The sequence below is a fragment of the Patella vulgata genome, chromosome 6 (assembly GCF_932274485.2).
Source record: "Patella vulgata chromosome 6, xgPatVulg1.2, whole genome shotgun sequence".
Taxonomy (NCBI): domain Eukaryota; kingdom Metazoa; phylum Mollusca; class Gastropoda; family Patellidae; genus Patella; species Patella vulgata.
Genome location: NC_065884.2, coordinates 51,197,117 through 51,219,467, shown reverse-complemented (window position 1 = coordinate 51,219,467; position 22,351 = coordinate 51,197,117). Strand labels below are relative to the sequence as shown.

Below are 22,351 nucleotides of genomic sequence, written 5' to 3'. Positions count from 1 at the left end.
GCATTATGGTACACGATTCATGTACCAATGGTAAAGTGATTATTCTGTCTTAAATATTGGATATCAGAAGCCCATCTTTTCCAGGTAAGATCATGACATCAATGTTGATTTAAATTGACAAATAATTTGTGTTTTCAATGTCGGAGACTTTTGGTGATATTAAGTTAGAGACTTAGCTACTTAAAGATGGGATGACAACACTTTAATTACAACCTAAAGTATTCTCTAGTATAATCATCATTTACGTTAATTAAATAACTCGGGTATGGCTTATATTAATGCATTTATGAATCAATTACAAAATTAATGCCCATAGTTTGACTGTTTATCCAACCTGAACCAAATAATTCTAAGCTTCCAGTCGATTTCTACATTTACAATTTTTTCAAAGTCAAATAGATAACATTATACTGATGTAAAATCAACACATTTAATATTTACATATTTTTGAGCGCATTAAAAAAAGGTCTACAATCATTATACTTTGTGTATATCACTAAATTAATAAATTTAACAAGAGAATTGCAAATAATGAAATTATATACAATCATTTCATACAAATGAAAGGCACACTTTCCTTACTTTGAAGTAGAATTTATTATAAAAACTTAGCAATATAGTTAAATAGGCACTACTGTAATCAATCTATAGCTAATTAAACAAGCCAACAGTGAGGCTGATGTCCCCCGCCGAAATTGCAAAATAATTAGATGACACATATTAATTAATCGCACAATTATTTTTTTTCCACCAAATTTCATCACTCTCTATCAGATAGAATCAAGATTATCTTGTCCCAAACCATCGACAAATGAAATCGATTAGCTCTGCTTAGCTTTAGCTCGAAATGTTAATCATTGAACTCAGTCAAGACATTCGCCTAATGAACATCTACATAAAGCTTAACCATTCACCTAATAGACACCTACACCAAGTTTGAGCATTCTACCTCAATTAGAAGAAGAGTTATTGTGTTCCAAAGTCTCGACCAATCAAATTGCTTATCATTCTGCACAATCAAACTGCTTATCTCTGCTTACCCTAAGCAGAAAATTCCCATCCTCAAACTCCATCAAGGCATTCACCTAATTGACACCTACGCCAAGTGTGAACATTCTAACTCAATTAGAATGAGAGTTATTGTGTTCCAAAGTCTCGACCAATCAAATTGCTTATCACTCTGCTTACCCTGACAAGAAAATGCTCATTATCGAACTCCATCAAGGCATTGACCTAATAAACACCTACACAAAATTTGAACATTCTAGCTCAATTAGGAGAGTTATTGTGTCCCAAAAAGTGTGACGGACAGACGAACCCATTTTAATAGTCCCCTGCTTTCTTCGAAAGGCGGGTGGCAAAAATATTGAGAGCTTTTTTTTTATTTTAACCCAAGGAACTGGTTTTTAGAGATGGGAGATTTTGGAATAAGGAAAGTGGACCATATATTTACAATGTACATGCATATCAATTGAGGCACTTCAAAATCAACAAATATCCATTAAAAACTTTAATAAATTTTAACAAAATTTTGTTCACTGGCTAGGGTAAATTCAAATTCCTGAAACAATGGGTTTTTAAGCTTTATTTTAGGAATATCATGTCCTTTAATTCTTTCAGTACCATAAGGCACTGTGAGTGGCTCAGATTTACACCAAATTCATCCAGTAGCTGATGTCAACTGATCTGCTTTCAACTGACTATGTGAACCAATCAATAAATGATCTTTAAAAGCCAATCAAATCGCATGGTCGATAGTAGATAGATATTTATCTTTGTGAAGTGGTAGAAAATCACTGTAAGTGTTTTTATTTAGAAAATTTCACTACACAGTAGCTACTAAAAAATAATGGCAGCCTAAGTGTAAAACTGTTATGGAGGAACTGTATTATTAAACTGCGACAAGAACCATCTTATTAAAACATGTTTTGATAATGACTGATCGTAGTAATAAATGAAAACCAGAAAGATCATAAAAATTTGGGTTATATATTCTGAAAGCAAATTTATCCAGGATTATTTGTTTTAGCAAGCACAATTAAAACTATTTTATAACTCAGTACATTTTAAGGTTTCTTGTGTATGTGGTTCCATCAGTGATATAGCATGGAAATTATCTTTTTGGAGAAAAGAGTTAATAGACTTTTTATTTTGCAATTTTGTTGAAAAATCTATCATTGCAAGCAAGCTTCTTTTTTTTCAGTCTACTTGTTGAAATGGTTGAGATTTTTACAGTAAAAATTAATGATAATATAATTACTGGAGGTTATTGAACGTTATTCCAATTCTCTCAAATATATACCATAACAAAATGCAGGACATACACATCATTACAGAGATCAACCAACAATAGGTTTTTAAAACACATCAAAGTATTGAACAAAAGTTTGAATCAAAATGGGAGCAAATAACTAATACTAGTTTCTTCTATCCACAAATTATTATTTAGGAATTTAATGATTATATCAAATATGATTAAAATGCAATATTTCTGCCAGTTTCTATTAATGCAATTCTTCAAGTGTGATTTTTCAATGTAAACTGTTTAACAAGACTTAATTCAAGTCAATATCAACAAATTTATAGCAAAATAATTACATTACAGCTACATACCTCATGATCTACACATGATCATCCGACCACCCGCAATGGGCGGAATATTCATAGACAAAATTTACATAATTTAAAAAGTAACCATATTTTTGGTTCTTTAGAACTCTTTTTCTGGGACTTAAGGTGCATTTAAAGATATGGACTAAAATTATCAAATAAAAACGCCAAAATGTAGAAAGACGTTTTTGTATTTGATCTTGTGCGAACAATGAGCCAACTATCTGTAGAACATGAGGCATGTAGAATGTACAGATACTATGTTATATAATATGAAAAAATACAACAAAAAAATAAAAAATAATATACAATGAAGTGGGAGAAGAATAATATATACTGGTTGTTAAATAGACTTGAAGAAACTAAATAGCAATTAACAACTTTGATCCAGTAAACTGACCAACATTCAATGATTAAGGTTTAAACACTTCCAGACAAAAACAATAATAATAAGTAATATTATATTTATACCATTTCAATATAACCTAATAATAGTATACAACCAGATAAAAATCTAATTATTAATATGTACATCCTTAGAGGATCATACAAATATATATAACAAGTTACATAATGAAATCTTTTGATTAATGAAGTACAAAATTTCTCAAACTTATATACAACAAATTTATGAGCACATCCACTAAACGGCTGTATACCATTAATTGTATAAACAAGTTATATTAACGGCTAAAAAACAGGATTGATCTGTGTTGAGAGAGTGTGTACCGTAATGTGCTTCAGTAATGTTTTTTGGTCTTAAGTGTTATTAACAAGATTCTTCTGTGGATTAGATCATTTGCCAATAATGCAATGATCATGCATATAAAATGGCATATGCACAATTAACTCGCACTTTCTTGCCAAAAATCTGTTTACAACAAAAATGAAAGAAGAAAATATGGAGACTGTCTTGCTAAGGTGATTGCATTATCACGACTCGTTAAGGAGATCGTCTTATCACAACATGTTAAGGAGACTGCCTTATCATGACTTGTTAAGGAGATTGGATTATCTCGACTTGTGAAGGAGAATTTAAGTTAATACAATCATAAATCCTTAAGTATGACTTACTTCAAAAACTTATTAAATCTGGAATAGGTTATTCACTATGAGAAAGTTTTGTGGTTGCTCAAATATCAGATTATATCCTAAAATTACATATAAGTAACATTACTGCACATCCGAACATTTCACCATCATCTTCATTCTTATAATATTACACACTGAAAAAATATATAAGACATAAGACTATATAATAATTATAACAAAGATAGGTTGCCAGACACACACCAGCAGTTTTGTAATCCATAAAATATGAATAATTTTAACAATCCCCGCAACGTTAATAAGTCTAATTAACAAAATATTGTCTACCAATTCAACAATTAATTTGTACATTATTTTCGTACATTGTACTGCACGTTTTTTTTAAGGATTCTAAATTTGTCACGACAGTTAACTAAATTATTTGTAAGCATTCAGCAGACTACATTTATCATTCAATTTGTTTTTAATTTACTAGCTTATCTACCTGCATTGAATATGGCTGAGTGCCTTATATTATATGAACTTTAAGCTAAGAATTTTCCAGAATAATAACATTATTTTCCTAAATGTAATGGACCAGCCTACAATGGTGTGTTCTAGAAGGTTCCCATAATAACACAATATTAATTATCAATTTCGTAATTAAATACTGCAACAATTTCAAAATAAACAGCATCAATAAGTTTATAAGTTCAACCTTTTGGTTTTCTATGGCAAGCAAACAAACAATCTTTCTCTTTTACTTGCATCATTTTTTTTTCACATTATTGACTCAATTGAATTTCATCCTGATTAATTCCATAATTTATTGTTTTGAACAAACAGTATTATACTTACATTATCTTTATCTTTTTGTTTTTCTCTATCTCTATCTCTATTACGACGTGGAATGGAAGGTTGACTAGGACCAGGTTGAGAGGGAGGTGCTGCTCTCTGTTGATGTGCAGCTTCTTCAGCTGCAGCTCTACGATCTTCTTCTTCTTGTAATCTCTTTGCAAACTCATGACTTTAAGAAATATAATACCAGAAATAAATTTGTATAACATTTACCAAATCCTTTTATTTAATTTTCTGATTCAAAATACATGCTTCACTTGAAAGGAATATTAGTCCAAAAATGATTCAAGTCCATTCAGTATTTACAAAGATATAATAAATTGAGATTTCACAACAATCGACATCCACGGCAGGTGATACAAACAAGTCAGTGCCACCTGTAAGTGTTGGGTAAAATCTTATGATAGGCCTCTTTTCTATCTGAATGAATTCAAGGCAGAAGATTTTCTACTGTTGATATTTTAATTATATGTTAATTATACAAACTGACAACTTTTTAGAGAGGAATAAGACATGAAGAATTAGATATTATATGAAAATACAAACAGCAATCAGTGGGCTTTAAGGTACAAAATGGTGGAAGAAATGCAGACCTAGCTATATAAGTGTATATTTTTAAATTCTAAACTAGGGGTGTCGAACATCTGGTTCGCAGGCCAGATACGGCCCGCCAAGGATTTAAATGTAGCCTGTGAAACAAATTTCAACAAACTGACGTGTAGATAATTCTTAGAAACTAGCAGTGGAAATCATTTATTATTATTTTCCGGTTTCAGTAAAACTCTGACTTTGTACTGTATGTCATAGATATCTAAGTTGTATGTAATACAAGAGAAATTTTGTATATCTCCGGCCCACTTGAGGTAAAATTTTAGTTCATGTGGCCCCTGAATCGAAATGAGTTTGACACCCCTGTGCTAAACTATAATTCATGATCTTAAAAAGAACTTACTCCTTCTGAGCAATAGTTGCACTATCTTTCTCATAACTTGCCCAAGCAGTGGCTTCAGATTCAGCTAATGGTGGATCTTGTTGTAAAGACAAAGCTACCAGGTAACTACAAAATTAGAATGGTATTAATATAATATTCAACATAATTCATACAGAAACTCTAACTTAAATTCAAAGAATTTTTTAAGGTAATAAAGATAAGTTGCCAGACAAAGAAACATACACCAACAGCAGGTAAGTCGTCCGAGCAATCCACAAGGGTTGGCCCATACTTTCTTCTTTTGTCGGTAATGAAAGCACTTACAAGACACTAAAAACTGATTAAGAGTAACAACCCAATTAAGTAATTATCAGAAATCATTAGAATTTGTTTGGCTTCAAATTATGACAAAGTAAATCCGATAATAACTTTGGCGGTATTTACCAGATATTGTATCTAGAGCAATCACAAAGCCAACATATAATATATACACCAATGGTTAAAAGATGCATTCTATAATATATGCTTTAGGAACCACCTGTTATTTAGCACAGAGCATCTTGCCCAAAACAAATTTAAACACTACAGCCAAATTTTTATTTGAAATGATCAACAAATGAATTAAAATTTCATTTATTTGTGGTTATTTATAGAAAATTTTGCAAAGCCGTCATGGGTATGGGTATTTTTTATCTCTAAAATTCTACCTGGTATGAACTTGAGATTAAAATTGAAAAAACTTCCGCTTTTGTTTACAGCATTTAGACAGACAGACAACATGAGCCCTCACACATCAGTCCAATATGTAAATAAGCCAACAGTGAGGCCGATGTCCCCCGCCGAAATCCCAAAATAAATAGATGACACATTTTAATTTATCGCACATTTATCAAATTGCTTATCTCTTGTTTACCCCAAGCAGAAAATTGCCATCTTCAAACTCCGTCAAGGCATTCACCTAATAAACAACTACGCCAAGTGTGAACATTCTAGCTCAATTAGAATGAGATTTATTGTGTTCCAAAGTCTCGACCAATCAAAAAGTGTGACGGACGTACAGACCCATTAAGTCCACATCACACAAACCAGGTCATTTCGGGACTAACACATGGTTCAATTTTATTTCAATAATTCGAGAAAACCCCCACAAGGTTGGACAGGAACCACCACAGCTGACTCAATGACAGAACTTATGATACAGTGCACACATGCTAACCATTCGGCCATCCAACCCCCCTTAAAGTTTATAAAGGCAGAATGAGGTAAAAAATATGTAAATAGGCGAACAGCCTTCCCAGATTTCTCTCAGCTACTAGTTTCGTTCTATTCAAACTCTTCAGGCTTGATTGAGGATGTGCGGTTGCCCACTTTATATAGTCGGTGGGGATCGGAGCATGTGACGTCACAGATGGACCAGAGTCAATCTTTAACACCGGAGTTGATTATTCCAAAATAATTGGGAACTCGTCCAGCTTTTCACTCTCTGCCCTGACTGAGTTAGGCTAAGAATTATGCTACTATTTTGTATACTTTGAAAAGTGGCTCTTGGAAAGTCTTTTTTGAATTCTACAAGGAGCTCACGAAGTTGTTTTTGTGTTTCTCGATTGAAACGTAAAAATACCTAGTCTTCTTTACTGAGGTTCAATTCTGCCAAATCATCGCGATTCAATGTGCAAAAAACTGGCCATGCCTCTAGTTCATGGGAAGGATTAACTCCTTCACAAAAAGCCTCCCAGTTACTCATGGTTGGGAAAGGTATCGGACAGGGTGATCTGTCATTTTTATCCTCCACTGTTTCGGAGACAGTGTCTGTAATAATTGCATCAGAGTTTTTGATGCTATTATTTTAACAAATTTCCTCACAGTGAGGGGAAAGATGACCGATGCTCTGTTCACAGTGGCGTCCAAGATATCGACTTGGTGTTTAGTTTTCTGGTGTCGAGTAAGATCGTCCAACCTTTTGTAATTTTGGTTGCACGATTTACACCAGAAGGCAGAATGAGTCAAACCTGTGTGTGTATATATATTTTATAAAAAAAAAATACTTCAAAGTTCAAATCATAGAAGACGGGTGCACTGGGTAACAAAAAAATACATGGTTCAACAATGATTGACACAAAAAAAACATTTCCTTCCCCCTTTTTAAACAGAAGCCAGCTATCAATGTTTAAAAGGTATACACAAGATCATTGATCTTAGGTTTAATCTAAAGAATGAATGTAATTACATTCATTTCTGGCTTTGTCAGGATTTTTGTTGTTGAAACATTTGTTTTTTTAAATCTTTACTTCTATTTGTGCCCTTTCATTTGAATAATTTCTTTTATTTTAAAAGTTTAACATATTTGCCATTGTCCTTCCTGTTAGCCAAAATGCAAATATTTCAACAGAATTATTTTGTTAAATTACACGCTCTATGCAATGAGACTATGTGTTTCTGGGAATATTAATAAATATTAACCCTGGAATTAATAACTACACATAAAATTGATGGGCAAGTCCGAATCACAATTGCCCCGTCGGAACAGAACAGTAGGATGTTAAACCCCATTTCTTTTCATTTCCAAAGGACTGCAATTATGTACTCTCACCGGTACTCTGCAAACTGTCATTCCACATGACAAAAAAAATGTGCAACTATATCTTTGAAATAGTAGGATATGATGTATTGATAGGAAAAAAGACATTGAAGCCAATCACTGAAAAATCAAACAATGAACAGACCCATGTCCACCATCAAATTAAGTGTCTTTTTGTTGTTTTTAAGAGAGATAATTTGCAGGTATCCGTTAAAATTTCCAGGGTAGTGGGAGGAATGCATGATTTGTTTGTGTGGAATTTTTAGCACCATATGTTGGGTATGTGACAATATTGACTCAACGATCGCAGTTTACATCGTAAGCTTTGACCACAGTCCACAGAATAATCTCTCATGGTGATCGGTCAACAACCATCAGCAAAATGTTGAAAATGGCCAGTTCCTTGATGACCTCAAATCAGATATTTGAAGTAAACAAAGATTAAGAGAGACAAGAAGATCAGTAGTATAGCTGGACTGGTTAAAAAGCTGTGATTAGTAGCCAGGCATTGATTAGAAACAAAGCCACATCAAACACCTTACTGATACCCCCACACAATTTACACCTCAACTTGAAAATCTGTTTAAAGATAACGGATTCAAGCGCAACGTACTGGCCTCCTGCCATACTTATTCCTTTCACTATTTTTTTTCATTTCTACAAAAGGGAATGTTTTTGTTCTTAACTGGTTTGATAGTTTATTAAATTTCAACAGGATGATTATGAATTAAAATTTTTAAAACATATTCATAAATTTTAAAGATGTATTATGGGAGATTAGATAAAGAGCTGGCAGTTCTCACTATAATTGTTAAAAACTAGATAATGTAAAGGCAATTTGCTGAAAATTTCAGTCGATTTGATCCTTTCTGAACTGAGAATTTAGCGATTGAAATTTCGGTCCAGCCTCGATCATCATAACTCAAGTCGGTATGATAAAAAACATTGTCTCGATTATCCATTTCATGATTAAATCATCAATGAAAGTTGAGCAGCAAATCAGATCGTAATCCAATAAATATCGTAGACTAGCGATGACATTGAGAGTTGATTATGGTCTAGATAAGTATTATTGTCTAATTAATAATTTAGATAACATTTCAGGCCTTAAGGAAGACCTGCAATAGGAAGATTTAGCTCTTGCATAAACTAGGTCATTTCGGGACTAACACATGGTTCAATCCTATTTCAATCATTCGCTTGCCCGTAGGGGTCTTTAGCAGTGGGAGGAAACCGGAGGACACGTAAAAAACCCACGAGGTAGGACAGGCGACCCTACTCCTTGTCACGTACCCGGGGAATCGAAACACCGCCAGTTGACTCAATGACAGACCGTATGATACAGCATGCGCGTGCTAACCATTCGGCCATTCAACTCCCCCTTTTAAAATGAAAGGTCAAAGCTTAAACAACATACAATAATATAATCCTTGAAAACACTAAAAGTCATTCATAAACTTCACTCAATAAAAAGTTCCATATTAAAATCCCTTTTCATGGTTGAATGTTGTATTGAAATTTGTGTTCATGGTTGAAATGGTATTGAAAATTCCTTTACATGGTTGAATATGGTACTAAACTTCTTATTCATGGTTGAAACTGTTATTGAACTTTTTGTTTATGGTTGAATATAGTATTGAAAATTTTTGTTGATGGTATATTTAACTTCTCATTCATGCTTGGATATGGTACTGAAACTTCTTATTCATGGTTGAATATGGTATTAAAACTTCTTATTCATGGTTGAATATGATATTAAAACTTCTTATTCATGGTTGAATATGGTATTAAAACTTCTTATTCATGGTTGAATATGATATTAAAACTTCTTATTCATGATTGAATATGGTACTGAAACTTCTTATTCATGATTGAATATGGTACTGAAACTTCTAATTCATAGTTGAATAATGAATATTGTAGTATTGGTATTGTAACTTATTTTTTTTAATTATTAGATCTTTTAGTAGAGTGGACTGAAAGAGTTTTGTATTTTATGCAGAAATGTAAAGGCAATTAAAAATAAATACCAGTCTACAACATATTTTCTGGGTGACTGACTACAGAATAAATTTAATATAAGAGATAAGGTGGCTATGAAGACCTGGTTATCTCGAATGTCAGTGACTAGTTTCGTTCGTATTGAACTCTTCAGACTGATTCCTCGTAATGAACTCTTCAGACTGATTTATTTTATCTTACTCTCTGCTTACGATCTCGTTATGGCAAATTTTGTTGATTAAATTGGTCAGTTGTGATTCCTTCTTTTGCCTAGGAATAAACCACCACTTTGACGGAAGATATTCTCTAGGCTAAAAAATCTTTATTCTCTCTGCTACAAGAGATACGTAGAATCAAACCGGTCCAGAGCCGATCTTGTTGATAAGAAGCCGCTCATTTGACATTGACACATAACCGAAGGTGAATAGGCCTACCCGTCCAGTTAATATAACGGACAATCTCATATCGGTCCACAAAAGATAGACACATACTAGTCGCCTCCTACTTCCGATTTCCAAGGCATTTTAATCCAAACCTTGACTCTCATACAAAAAAACCATTTGGTACTATTTCGTACCTATATCATATTAAACCCCTCGGGTGCCATGTTGAATTACACAGTATTTAACGTTCTAAAACATAACTACTTTATGGAATCAACGACAAATCCAAACTTGGGCACTCCAACCATTTTTATTTTTGTTTTACAGAATTAATTTTCTTAACAGTTACATGTATATTCTAAAAGTCATAGAGGACTATTAACAAAGAAATCAACTCTGTAATATATATATCCTTTTAATTGTATGATATACCAACCAAAACATCACAGCCGTAAAACGAAAAACTTACATATTTTGGCAGAAATACCAATCGTTACAACTGAATCCGAAACAATTTCATTTTTCACAAAAATGTAACGAATTGACCCAGATTCAATACCGTAAATACTTACTCATGATCTATTTGTTCTTCACTTCCAATTTCTACATTAGGTGGTGGTATAGGATGAGTGGATGGCTCCGGTTTGGTATATGTTCTAAAATTACTATCTACAAAATGGCAGTCTCCTTCAACATTAGATAAAGTTTCCCATACAACATTGGTTTCTGTTAAAAATCCTTGATCTGTTACCAACATAAATAGTTCTTGCTGAAATAGACAAGTATACTACTATATTTATTTCATGTCCTTTCTTGAAAAAAATAACAAAACAAGGGAACAAACAAATAGCAGTACTTTTATGAAAGATGTAATTAACACTGTGCGATTCTCAGGGAATGCAGCTCACCGATGTGTGTTCTCTAAGTATCGGAAATGAATACAGATTCTTGGAATAGATCTTCAACACTTTATTTCAGAAGCAAATATAACAGCAACAATGGAACAACTTATAATTTTCTATAAATCGGAACTCCAACTAGTATATAGGTTCTCTAAGCTGGTCTCTCCAACTAATGAATCATCTTAAATGCATTTGTCTTTTTATATACTATTCAAAAAAAGTAGGGGATATTTGATTTTTAAGTGTTATTAAAGTCACCTAATGAAACTGACGAAGAAACAAATGACAAAATGAAATGAAGTTCACATTCATCGATTTATTCCAAATGATCGTTAGACTAAGTAAGGCACAGACTGACCATTATAAGGGTAAAATGATACCCGGGGTCAAACAGCAAAGTTACCACAGCATCTCAACCAAGTCAGTAACGGGTAAATCCTCCTCTGTTTGCCAAACAAGCATTGATCCGACGTGGCATACTCCTAATGAGACGTCTAAGGTCATTTTGGTCCAGATTGTCCCATTCCTGTTGCAACGCAGCAGCAAGTTCTTGGACATTGGCAGGACGTTGTTGACGTTGACGTAACCTCTGTCCAAGCATGTCCCAGACATGCTCGATGGGGGAGAGGTCGGGACTCAGTGCTGGCCAAGGTAATGTGGTGATGTTCTGTTGTTGGAGGTAACCTGTAACGATCCTGGCCCTGTGACATCTTGCGTGGTCATCCTGGAAGATGAAACGGCGGCCATGACGTCGTGCGAACGGCACAACATGGACTGCCAAGATGTTGTCCCGGTAGTACTGGCCTGTAACACGCCCTGCAACAACATGTAAAGCCGTTCTTCCAGCAACAGTGATGCCTCCCCACACCATAACAGAACCACCCCCAAATCGATCATGTCTGATGACGTTAACGTCTTGGAAGCGCTCGTTTCAACGACGCCACACCCTCCTACGTCTGTCCAAAAAATCAACAGTGAACCTTGACTCATCTGAAAACATCACATTGCTCCAGCGTCGATTATCCCAGTGTTGACGATCCCTACACCAACGATGTCTTGCCTGAATGTGATGATCTCTCAAACAAGGGATCACGCGAGGACGTCGGGCGCAAAGGTGACCCCTATGCAGTCGATTCCGAATCGTCTGGCCACTCACTCTCACACCAGTGTCTGTTTGAAGACGAGCACTGATCTGATTTGCTGTGATGACACGATTTCTCAAGGCCAAGGTACGGATAAATCGATCCTGGGCTTGAGTTGTCGCCCTTGAGCGTGGTCTGTCCTGTACAGATTGTGTATCACGGTATCTGGACCATAGCCTGCTTATGACAGACTGAGAAACATTCATCGTCCGCGCCACAACCGCCTGTGTTGTGCCGATCTGTAGCATGCCAAGGGCACGTAACCTTTCATTTTGGGTAAGCCGACGCATATCAAAATTTGTTTTCTGGTCACTAAAACAATTAAACTGATGTTTCCACCCTGGAATTCAATGCCACAATGACTGTAACATTCAAAGTCAGAGTCGTGCAAATCTTGGGTTGGACCCCCATCATGATCCCAAGCATCACCTGCATTCCATGCGGTAGCTATTGGTGCGTTTGGGCGTCACATGTAACTGGAAATGTTTCTTCTGTTAGGTTCTATAGTGACTTTTTTCGTAGTCATTTGCATATTTTAGTGTTATGCCCCCAAAATCAAATATCCCCTACTTTTTTTGAATAGTATATAAATTAGTTACTATAAAAGGTGTTGACATAAAAAAAATAAACATATAACTATTGAAGGATTAAGTCTTAAGACATTTAAAACAATAGATCAAACACTTTAGTTGCCAGCCTATAATAATCTAAATTAACTGACAGATTAATTGCTGTCTGCCTCTAAATGACTAACCAAGCATTAATGAATTTTAATAATAAAATAACAGTGGAAACCGGTTTATCCCATTTCTCACAAATTTCCCGGAGTCTGGGCCATTCTAGGCCTAGAATAGCCAGTGGTATCAACCAACACTAAAATAACAAGACACCAAAAGGACCAAAAGTGAATTATCATTATGTTATATGGATGGGCAGTATTCTGGCCTCTTAACGTACGACAAGCAAAATTTTGAATCGGCATCCCTGCACCCTACTCGTGCGAGGATAAACAGTATTATATAGTAGTTGTATTAATGATACCCTACTCATGTGAGGATTAGCAGTTTCACATATTATAGTAGTAGTAGCATTAATTGTACCCTACTCCGGTGAGGATTATCAGTATCTATAGTTCATAAATATCTCAAAATGCACTACATAATGAAAATACTATGCATAATAAGAATTTTTAAATGTCATAAATCCAACCAGTTCAGGCATATTGATAACAAGTGCTATTTGATCAATGTATTGAACTATCTAGTACAAATGAACTATGTAACTAAGAACAAATTGGAGTTTTAGTCCCAAAATCCATTTTTTTTTAAAAAAAACCAAATCAATTAAGACACATAATGTTTGTTAGTTAATCATGTTCGTTACATGTTTTTTCTCTGTTATTCTACCAAAATAAAATTTGCTTTAATCAAGTTTTCATTAAATGTAGCAAACATTTTTTCTAAGATCAATTAAAAGCTAACAAGGAACAATGATTTTATAGCTATGGTCGTAGGTAACAGACCTTAGGTCATGAATTGTCACAATACTGAAGGAATAAAATGTCATAAAACTTGTAGTTGGATCCATAATCTTTTTTCAAATTGCAATATGCATCACTAAGGCCATACTACCAAATCATCAATTTCCCAAGAATTTTGAGAAAGAATCTCTTTAAGCGACGGAAATGATAATTTATATAAGGCTGACCTTAAAAATATCTTTGTTTCACCAAACCCGACCCACAATCGAGGAGAAGGGTCGGTAGGTCGGGTTTTTTTCAGATTTTTTTTTTTAAGAGCTAATTTGACAGCTTGATAATTTTCCGGATGCAAACATTCGTCTTCTTTTATTGGCAAACAAATCAATGACATCGGGATTTTTCTTGATGCACGACTCGAACACAAATTGCGACAAACTCACGTTTGAAACTCCCTCAACACGTTTTTAACGATCGTGCGGGTTGTGCCTTTATTTTTCTCGAAAATGGATATTGAAAATATCGTCGTCATGTTTAAAACGACGCCCACAGACATAGAGGCAGAATCATTTCGTGGGAATGGACGTGCTTTCGTCTGCAACCATTTTGTTGAGAAGCGACACCTATGACGCTTTCGTCTTGATCAACCAGTTTCAATAATGAATCAAACCATAGCCATAGTAAAGGGAAATAACTCTCGTGATATATTTCAGGTTGACACACAAAATAAAATAAAAAGATCGCGGAAAAGTGCAATAAAATAATTTAAGTCGGGGGTGGTTTTAGTTAGTCGGTCGCGTTAGGCGAAACAAAGATATTTTTAAGGTCAGCCTAACAAATGTCTGCAATGGAAAGCAGCACATTTTTTCCTATCTAAACTTAAGTAGACAAGATTTAAATCCCCCAGTAAATATGTTCTAAGTTAAGTTGTTTGACGTGTTCGAACGCAAAAAAAAACTCGCCCCTAATCTTACTTTATTATACCAAACATTCTAAAAGTCTATTTCAGTTGAGCAATATTTCTATTTAGCTCCCTTAAACAATGTTGCGTCTGACTCCGTAAAAAGTTAAACAGAATGTAGATGGAATGGAAGGAGAGACAGATACACAATATGTGAGACATAGTTGAGAGTATCCACTATCATTTTATCTAGACAAACCAATATAACAACAAGCAATGATCAATATCAAATAAAGAGAAAACCTCCATCAAATTTAATACATGTGCAACTAGTGTCAATATATTTCTATCATGCTTCCATCTTTTATCAAACAGACGGATTAAGTGAGAAAAGCTTGGATAAAACAAACCAATGTGTCTCTTGGAATCATGTTCTAAGTCTAGAAAGTAAAATTCAGCAAATTTATAGCAATTCACACAAGTCTTTTTAATATAAGGATCTCAAATATTTGCCAGGTTGCCCAAATAATATCTAATATGGGGGTAAAACTTAAATATTTAATATGTAAGATTTAGATAAAGAGCTGACCATTCTTGCTACAATAGTTCAAAAATAGTTAAAGAAAATGAATATATTGAAAACTCATTCAAAATACTTTATTCTTTGCCATTTATGACTGTTTGAAGATGTAGCGTAGATTGTTTATTATCGTAGCAATGATACGTGACAACTGAGGCAATTTCTTGATTATCTATTATATCGTTAAATTTTAAATATTGCAAGTGTATTAATTCATTTAAATCTCAGCCATCTAATGGTCTGGCGAGTTGATTATTGGCATGCCAATGTCATGTGAATCAAGTTCTATATGAAAGTTTATATGACATTGTAAGGAAAAATAAAGACCTGCAATAGATAGATTTAGCTTTTACATAATGCGTCTTTAAAATCTCTAATCAAACTGTTGTCCAAATAATTGTGCTGTAAGAAAGAAAGGGTTTAATAACTTATACCTATTGTACAAGGTTATTGTTGATGGGCATGACAACAATATACTACCACATTTCAAATCATGTGATTATGAATCTCTCAAATAAATAAGAACCTAACAATACTTATAACTAAGGATAAGTAATCTGGATTTAAGTCCGATTGTCTCTGTCATGCCGTCATAGTCCAGGCATTTAAACTAATTTCGCACCATTTCGGGCAGTTGCGCTGCAATATAAATGCTGACCATGGTTTATAGTCGGTCTAGATGTATATTATCACCAATAAAAAAGTCCAAGTCCGAAATCTATGCCCAAATGAGTCAAATTAGCAAAAATCCAAAATGGCTGCCAGTTTTGACATGAAAATGGCAATTTTTATCATAATATGATCAAGTTTGGTATCAAAATATATCCTTTCAGGGTAGCTGAACCATTTCCATACACATTTTGGTGATTACTTATACCGTGGAGTCAATATTGGGAAATAATTCCAGATTGCAGTCAGTTTTGGCAGGAAAATTCAAATTATTAATTAGAACAGGTTTCACTTTAGTTTTTATATTTTACGCTGACATTTATTACTTTAAATCTTCCTAGTGCTAAACCAGAAAATGTGACCTTTTGACCTCTGGGATCACAAAGAACAAAGGTGAATTTTGCAAGTTTACATTTTTATTGAAAGTGTGATTACTTTCAATCATTTTCAGCTTATTTTCAAGATACAAGAATGACTGCGCATTCACTTTCAGTGCAAATGAACCCATTTGACCTTTGACCCTGAATATCTTAAAAACGCCCCAACGGCAGCCTGATTACCACTCAGTATCGTATTCTACGCAAAATTTTATTCTAGAAACTCTAGAAAAATTGGGTCTGGTTTTGTGCCCATTTGATGGACCCCCCAGCCGCACTTAGCCTCCAGACTATAAAACTACCTAAAAGACTGTGACCTCGAGGGTATCATCTTCCAAATTCAAGGGTAAATGGAACTCCTTCTTTCCAAACCTCATATCCACGAGCCAATATTTTTGTTTTAACTGCTGAATGACTGGCAAACCTTTGTGTTTACCAATGAAAGCCTTTAATACAATAAACATACTTATGTCTCACATCAAAACATTGTTCCTTAAACTATTATTGAACTATTGAAGTAGACCTAATAAAATTCAACTTCTCGATATACAAAATAAGAGTTGCCAAATTAACAGCGTCAAAAAACAAAAACAGGGATTAGTTTGACAATCTGAACCCTGAACTCCATTTTTGACAAGATACCAGGGGGTGGGGTGGACATTGGCAACCAGTTGTCACCAGCTATATTGTTAACTGTATTTCTGTTTACACTGTATCTCCTATCTTAACTCTAAATAACATCTACAACCTCTTGTAAAAACATGTTTGGCTCTACTTAGATTTATATTTGTCAACTTAATCTTTTGAAAGCACAATGACTGCACATTTCTCAAATTTTAAGAACAGCAAACAAAAATAAAACTTTTTTTGATTCATGCCCAGTGGTTGGGTTTAGATTTTTTTTATATGCGATACATACAGTATTTACACACAACTTATTCTTAGGTAAATGTCCTAATCACACACCAAAACTGGTACCAATAACTGGTAATTTGAATTATAATATAGTTATTTTAACTGTTCATTCATTTTCCTTCAGGAAACCTACTTCCCAATTTAGCTATTATTTGTCATCTTCCATCATTTAGAGATGCTTGTAAGAGCTAATTCTTCCTATCACAGGTCTTTTTTCTGGTTTTAAACCTTATATAAATATCTATTAATTTTCATAATAACACAACTTTATGGATTTACTACTCCTTGGTTTATTAATTCATTCACATGACGAGCCCATAATTAACTATCTAGGCCATTGGATGGCTGAGATATTAAATGGATTAGAACACCCACACCATTTAATAATCTAATGTTAAAAATGCATTATGTAGGATTTAGATAAAGATCTGGCCCCGAGTTCACAAAACATTCTCAGACTTAAGTTAAGAATTTACTCAAAACTGCTTGCCTTTTTCTAAGTAAAATATAGCCCTTTATAAAACTCTTGTCTTAATGTATCAAATACCTCAAAAAGAAACTATGTGCAAAGTTTTGTGTTTTTGGATCAAAGATATTTCTCATAACCAGTGATTGAAAGTTTAGTAAATTCTTAACTTAAGTCTGAGAATGCTTTGTGAACTCGGGGCCAGATCGTTCCTACCATCGAGTTTTAATCTCACCGATAATTGAGTGTTTGCTTCACACCTACCGATTGAAGGCCGGATTATACGGTGTCGATTCAATGGAAACCATATGACGGGACGGCTGATTGACGTCGTAATCCGGAATATTCAGAGGTCGAATTACCCAGAGATTTTTTGGCTGAAGTAATGAGGAAATAAATCGGGACATAAAAATGTGGTCGGATTTCACAGAGTGCCGGAGTGATCAGAGGTTGGAAGTGACAGAGTGCACTGTAGTTCCAAAATAGATAATTCAAAATTAATTAAAAGTTTTATTCAAATTACTTTATTCTGAGCAATGTAATCATTGTTTGAAGTTTTGACATAGATTGTTTATTATCGTACCAACAGTACTTGTTAATCGAGACTCAGCCTCACTTCTCCATTTTTAAATTAAATCATGAAATGGCGATCATATTTTAATCCATTTACATCTGCGCCATCCGATGATCTAGAGAGTTGATTATAGGCTTGTCATGTGAATAGATGTCTAAATAATAATCTATATAAGATTTGATGCCAAAATACAAACCTGTAATAGGCAGATTTAGCTCTTACATAACACATCTTTAAAATGGATAACAGAGTATCTGTTTATTATCATAGCAATGGTACTTAACACAATCCAGTAGACGTGGTACAAGGGTTAATCAGTGAACTGGATGTATGAGATGTGTTGTTGACGTTTGGGAAAGTAGGATGAGGGGAAATGTGTAGGGAGTGAAGTGCTGTAAAGGGATAGATGTATTATGAATGGTTAGAGTGGCTGTGATGTTACGGTGAAATACTATGCCGCCACCGTAACACCACAGCTTTATGATTTGTTAGACAGGAGTGATGTAATGGGTGTCAACAACTGGGTATGCTGGTACTGTCGCAACGTAGCCGTGAAATATATATTGTGGGGGGGAAGGGCGGAAACGGAAAAATATACAATGTTGACAGTATGTGCCAGGCATGAGGCTGCGCAGACCGAGCGGCAGCTCGATAGGGAGTGTGTGGGAGGGTCACCCTCATAAAAATTTTTTTTTTTAAATTTCAGTTTTCTGTAAGCAGTGAAAACACTATTTTGGCATTGTTTGCGGGGTTAAACCTAAAAATCACATTAATACACCTATTGCACGATATTGTGAAACTAGCTGACGAAGACAGCTCGGGCGGCGATTGTTCGACTCGGGGCTGCTCTGTCAGTATCTAACAAACGCATTTAGTTGGCGTACAACTTTTAAAAACCGAATGTCAGTATGGTATTTCTCACATAATTGGTTATCGCATAAACAGAGTAAACTGAAAGCGAGTAATCTCGACTCAAACCTATAGTCTATAGCCTACTTACTACACTCGTCACTAGGCTTCCTATATTATTGTTTGTGGACGGTTTACTACTCAGTGATAAGCCTGCGCCGCAAAAAGAGGTCTCGCCTTTTATTATTAGTATAATGACTTCCTCATGTGCGGCAGGTTAGTTTGCTTCTAAAAACACTGTTTTCCGTTCCAAAAAATACAAAAGTAATTTTCTACCAGATGACCATGGTTCTTTTCACCGAGACTAGATAATTTCTCTTGGTGTAAGGATATAGCTATGGATAAGTTCATACAAGGTCAATAAATCCGCGGTCACTTCGGGTCACACTGTTGAGAAAATAAACCGATGGGTTTGTTTAGTAGCAAATCGAGCGTGAATCAACTGAGTTTGTACTGAAAAATGTTTGAGTGATATGTATGAACTGTCTTCACACATTCGGTTTATAATTAGTGATACACAGGTACAGTGGCAAGTGTTGTACTTCACAGACTGTTTACCTCCGAACTACCTCCGCACGAAATCCCCGATTTGGGTACTTGTTAAAAGAAAAAGAAATAGTACCTGTGCGCATGCCAGTAAAAAAAAACTAAGAGTTCGCGCATAAAAATGCCCGAACGTACCAGGCGCCAGGTCATCAAGAGTTCAAGACTATCTACACAACCTCTTGTCAAAACTTCAAACACTCGCTCAGAATAAAGTAACAGTATGTTTTCAATATATTTTTTTTTCATTATCTATTTTTGAACTATTATATAGAAAGAACAGCCAGTTCTTTATCTAAATCTTACTTAATGCAGCTTTAAAGTATTTTATATCTAACAAATGGCATTAACTTTTATTTTTTGAATCGTAATGGTAAATCTAATTCTTGACCTCAATTTAATTTGATAATAGTACTAAACTGATATGAAATAATTCAACAAATATTGTTAAAGCTAAATGTCTATTTCATTGTTTTTAAAACGTGCCCAATGAACTGTCAAATCTGTATTCTACTTTGTTTGTCAAATTTACATGACTGGGACAATATGTTTTATGACAAATTGTTTATTCATGTTTCTGTACACAATTCTATGTGCACTCTTGGCTCTGATCAAAGTTTTTTGTTCCCTCTGATGTTACTCTATTTCAGAAAGTATAATGTGTCTTTCTCATTAAGGATTTACACAAATGTTTAATTAACGGAGGAAAATCTGCTTCTTTTTATTGACCTATCTCTTGATTAAAGAGATGTTTCAATATTGACAAGTTTGCCACTTTGTTAGTTTAATATGCTTCAACTGCACTTTAAGTAAATTTACAAACTTTAAGACAGGCCATCGTTAATCAGCATACACAAAAGGGATTTAGGCCATCGAATTTACATACTGCAGGTTGTCGGAAGATCCAGGCACATCAACTCCAAATCGTTATTGATATTTAAAAAAGAATAGTTCAAAATTTATACAACCTATAAGAAAGGATGGAACCCCAGCATGGTGTCATAGAAATGCAGCAAATACAAAAAAAAATGCCAAACATTTCTTACATTTTTCATTGATTTAAAGACACATGGATGAAGCTTGCCATCAAACAGATGCATGCAATCAAACAGAGGGTAAAATGTATAAAAAACTTTTGAAAAAAATTCCTTAGAGATAAACTTTGAATCCTTTGATGGTGTGAGTCAACATTGCAAATTACATAAGTTTTTGTTCGTATTTTCTGATCACAAAAGGTTAGAGACATTATGTAATAATTAACTTATTTAATTTATTGTGAGTTTATAAATAGTCTATGATTTGATTTTCCCGACAATACTATATACCGGAAAACACCGAAAAACACTGGAAAACAACCGGAAAACACCATGTTATACTGAATACCGGAAAATACCCTAAATAGGTAACCCGGAGACTGGCACCCTAAATAGGTAACCCGGAACCTGGTCCTCTGTGTGCCTGGGTTAGGGTTAGTTTCTGGTTTATAGTATAGCCCTCTCTGGGTTACCTATTTAGGGTGTTTTCCAGTATTTAGTGTGTTTTCCGGTATTTAGTGTTTTCCGGTATTCAGTATAACATGGTGTTTTCCGGTAGTTTTCCGGTATATAGTATAGCCCGATTTTCCTGGTCATTAGAAATGTCATACTTTCGGATTAAAAAAAGAAAGTTTAGCTGGGTCTGACTTGGAACAGACCACCTAATTAAAGAGTGAGGATTTTTTTTTGCATGTGAAAATAATATGTATAAAGTATGGAAGAATTTTTCTTCATAAGCACATTTCTGTGTGAAAATGTATCAAATATATGTAACGTGAGGATTGTTACACAATTAAATACTTTCAAATAGATATTAACATTACGGTATTTAAACATTGAAGGATCACTGTATACAAAAACAGATCAAACAATAACATAATACAGCTGAGAAAGTCAATTATGATGTATTTTCCCAAAGACATTATAGCCATGAGAAATTAATAAAAAAACCTCTTGGAAGAAAGATCTCTAAAGAATGTCCTTTATCAAAGATAAACTGATAGTTTCATTTATTTTCCTAATCAAATTATCATCATCAGATTGTATGTCAACATGACTTGACAAATAAACTATTTCCTAACAAATGAAATTTGCACCTGAATGACTGCACGCAGCTATAAATTGAAATTTGCACCAGACCTAATTTAGCTTCAATATAAAGCTTATAACTTCTAAAAATTGCTACTGTAGCCTCAACTTACATACCAACTTCTACCTCATACGCATACCTTGTTAATCTATTTTATGCATGTGTCTGCTCACTATTCAAATTATGAAATCACAGTGTTCTTCGAGGACAAAGAAAAGTCTGTTTTTCTTCCTGTAACAAACGACATATGGTTTTATAGCTATTCAATGAACTCAATTCCTTCTAAATTCATATTCAATGTGCATCCAATACAGAACAGACATCCCTTAGCAACTGCACAGACACTATTATATTCTAACATTAACAACTATACTGAGATTTG

At 34.2% G+C, this 22,351-nt stretch overlaps 1 protein-coding gene across 2 annotated transcripts in view; it reads right to left on the bottom strand.

The window, feature by feature from the left end:
• Window positions 1-311: 311 nt before the first annotated feature.
• LOC126824812 (ubiquitin carboxyl-terminal hydrolase MINDY-2) overlaps window positions 312-22,351 on the bottom strand; it is a 48,551-nt gene continuing 26,511 nt past the window's right edge. For both annotated transcript variants that reach the window (XM_050554205.2, XM_050554206.2), the window contains exons 6-9: window positions 10,963-11,159; window positions 5,450-5,554; window positions 4,498-4,666; window positions 312-3,836 (exon numbers count right to left, since the gene is read on the bottom strand). In XM_050554205.2, coding sequence (XP_050410162.1) covers window positions 3,822-3,836; window positions 4,498-4,666; window positions 5,450-5,554; window positions 10,963-11,159 — 486 coding nt within the window. In that variant the 3' untranslated portion in view covers window positions 312-3,821. The remainder of the gene's footprint in view (window positions 3,837-4,497; window positions 4,667-5,449; window positions 5,555-10,962; window positions 11,160-22,351) is intronic.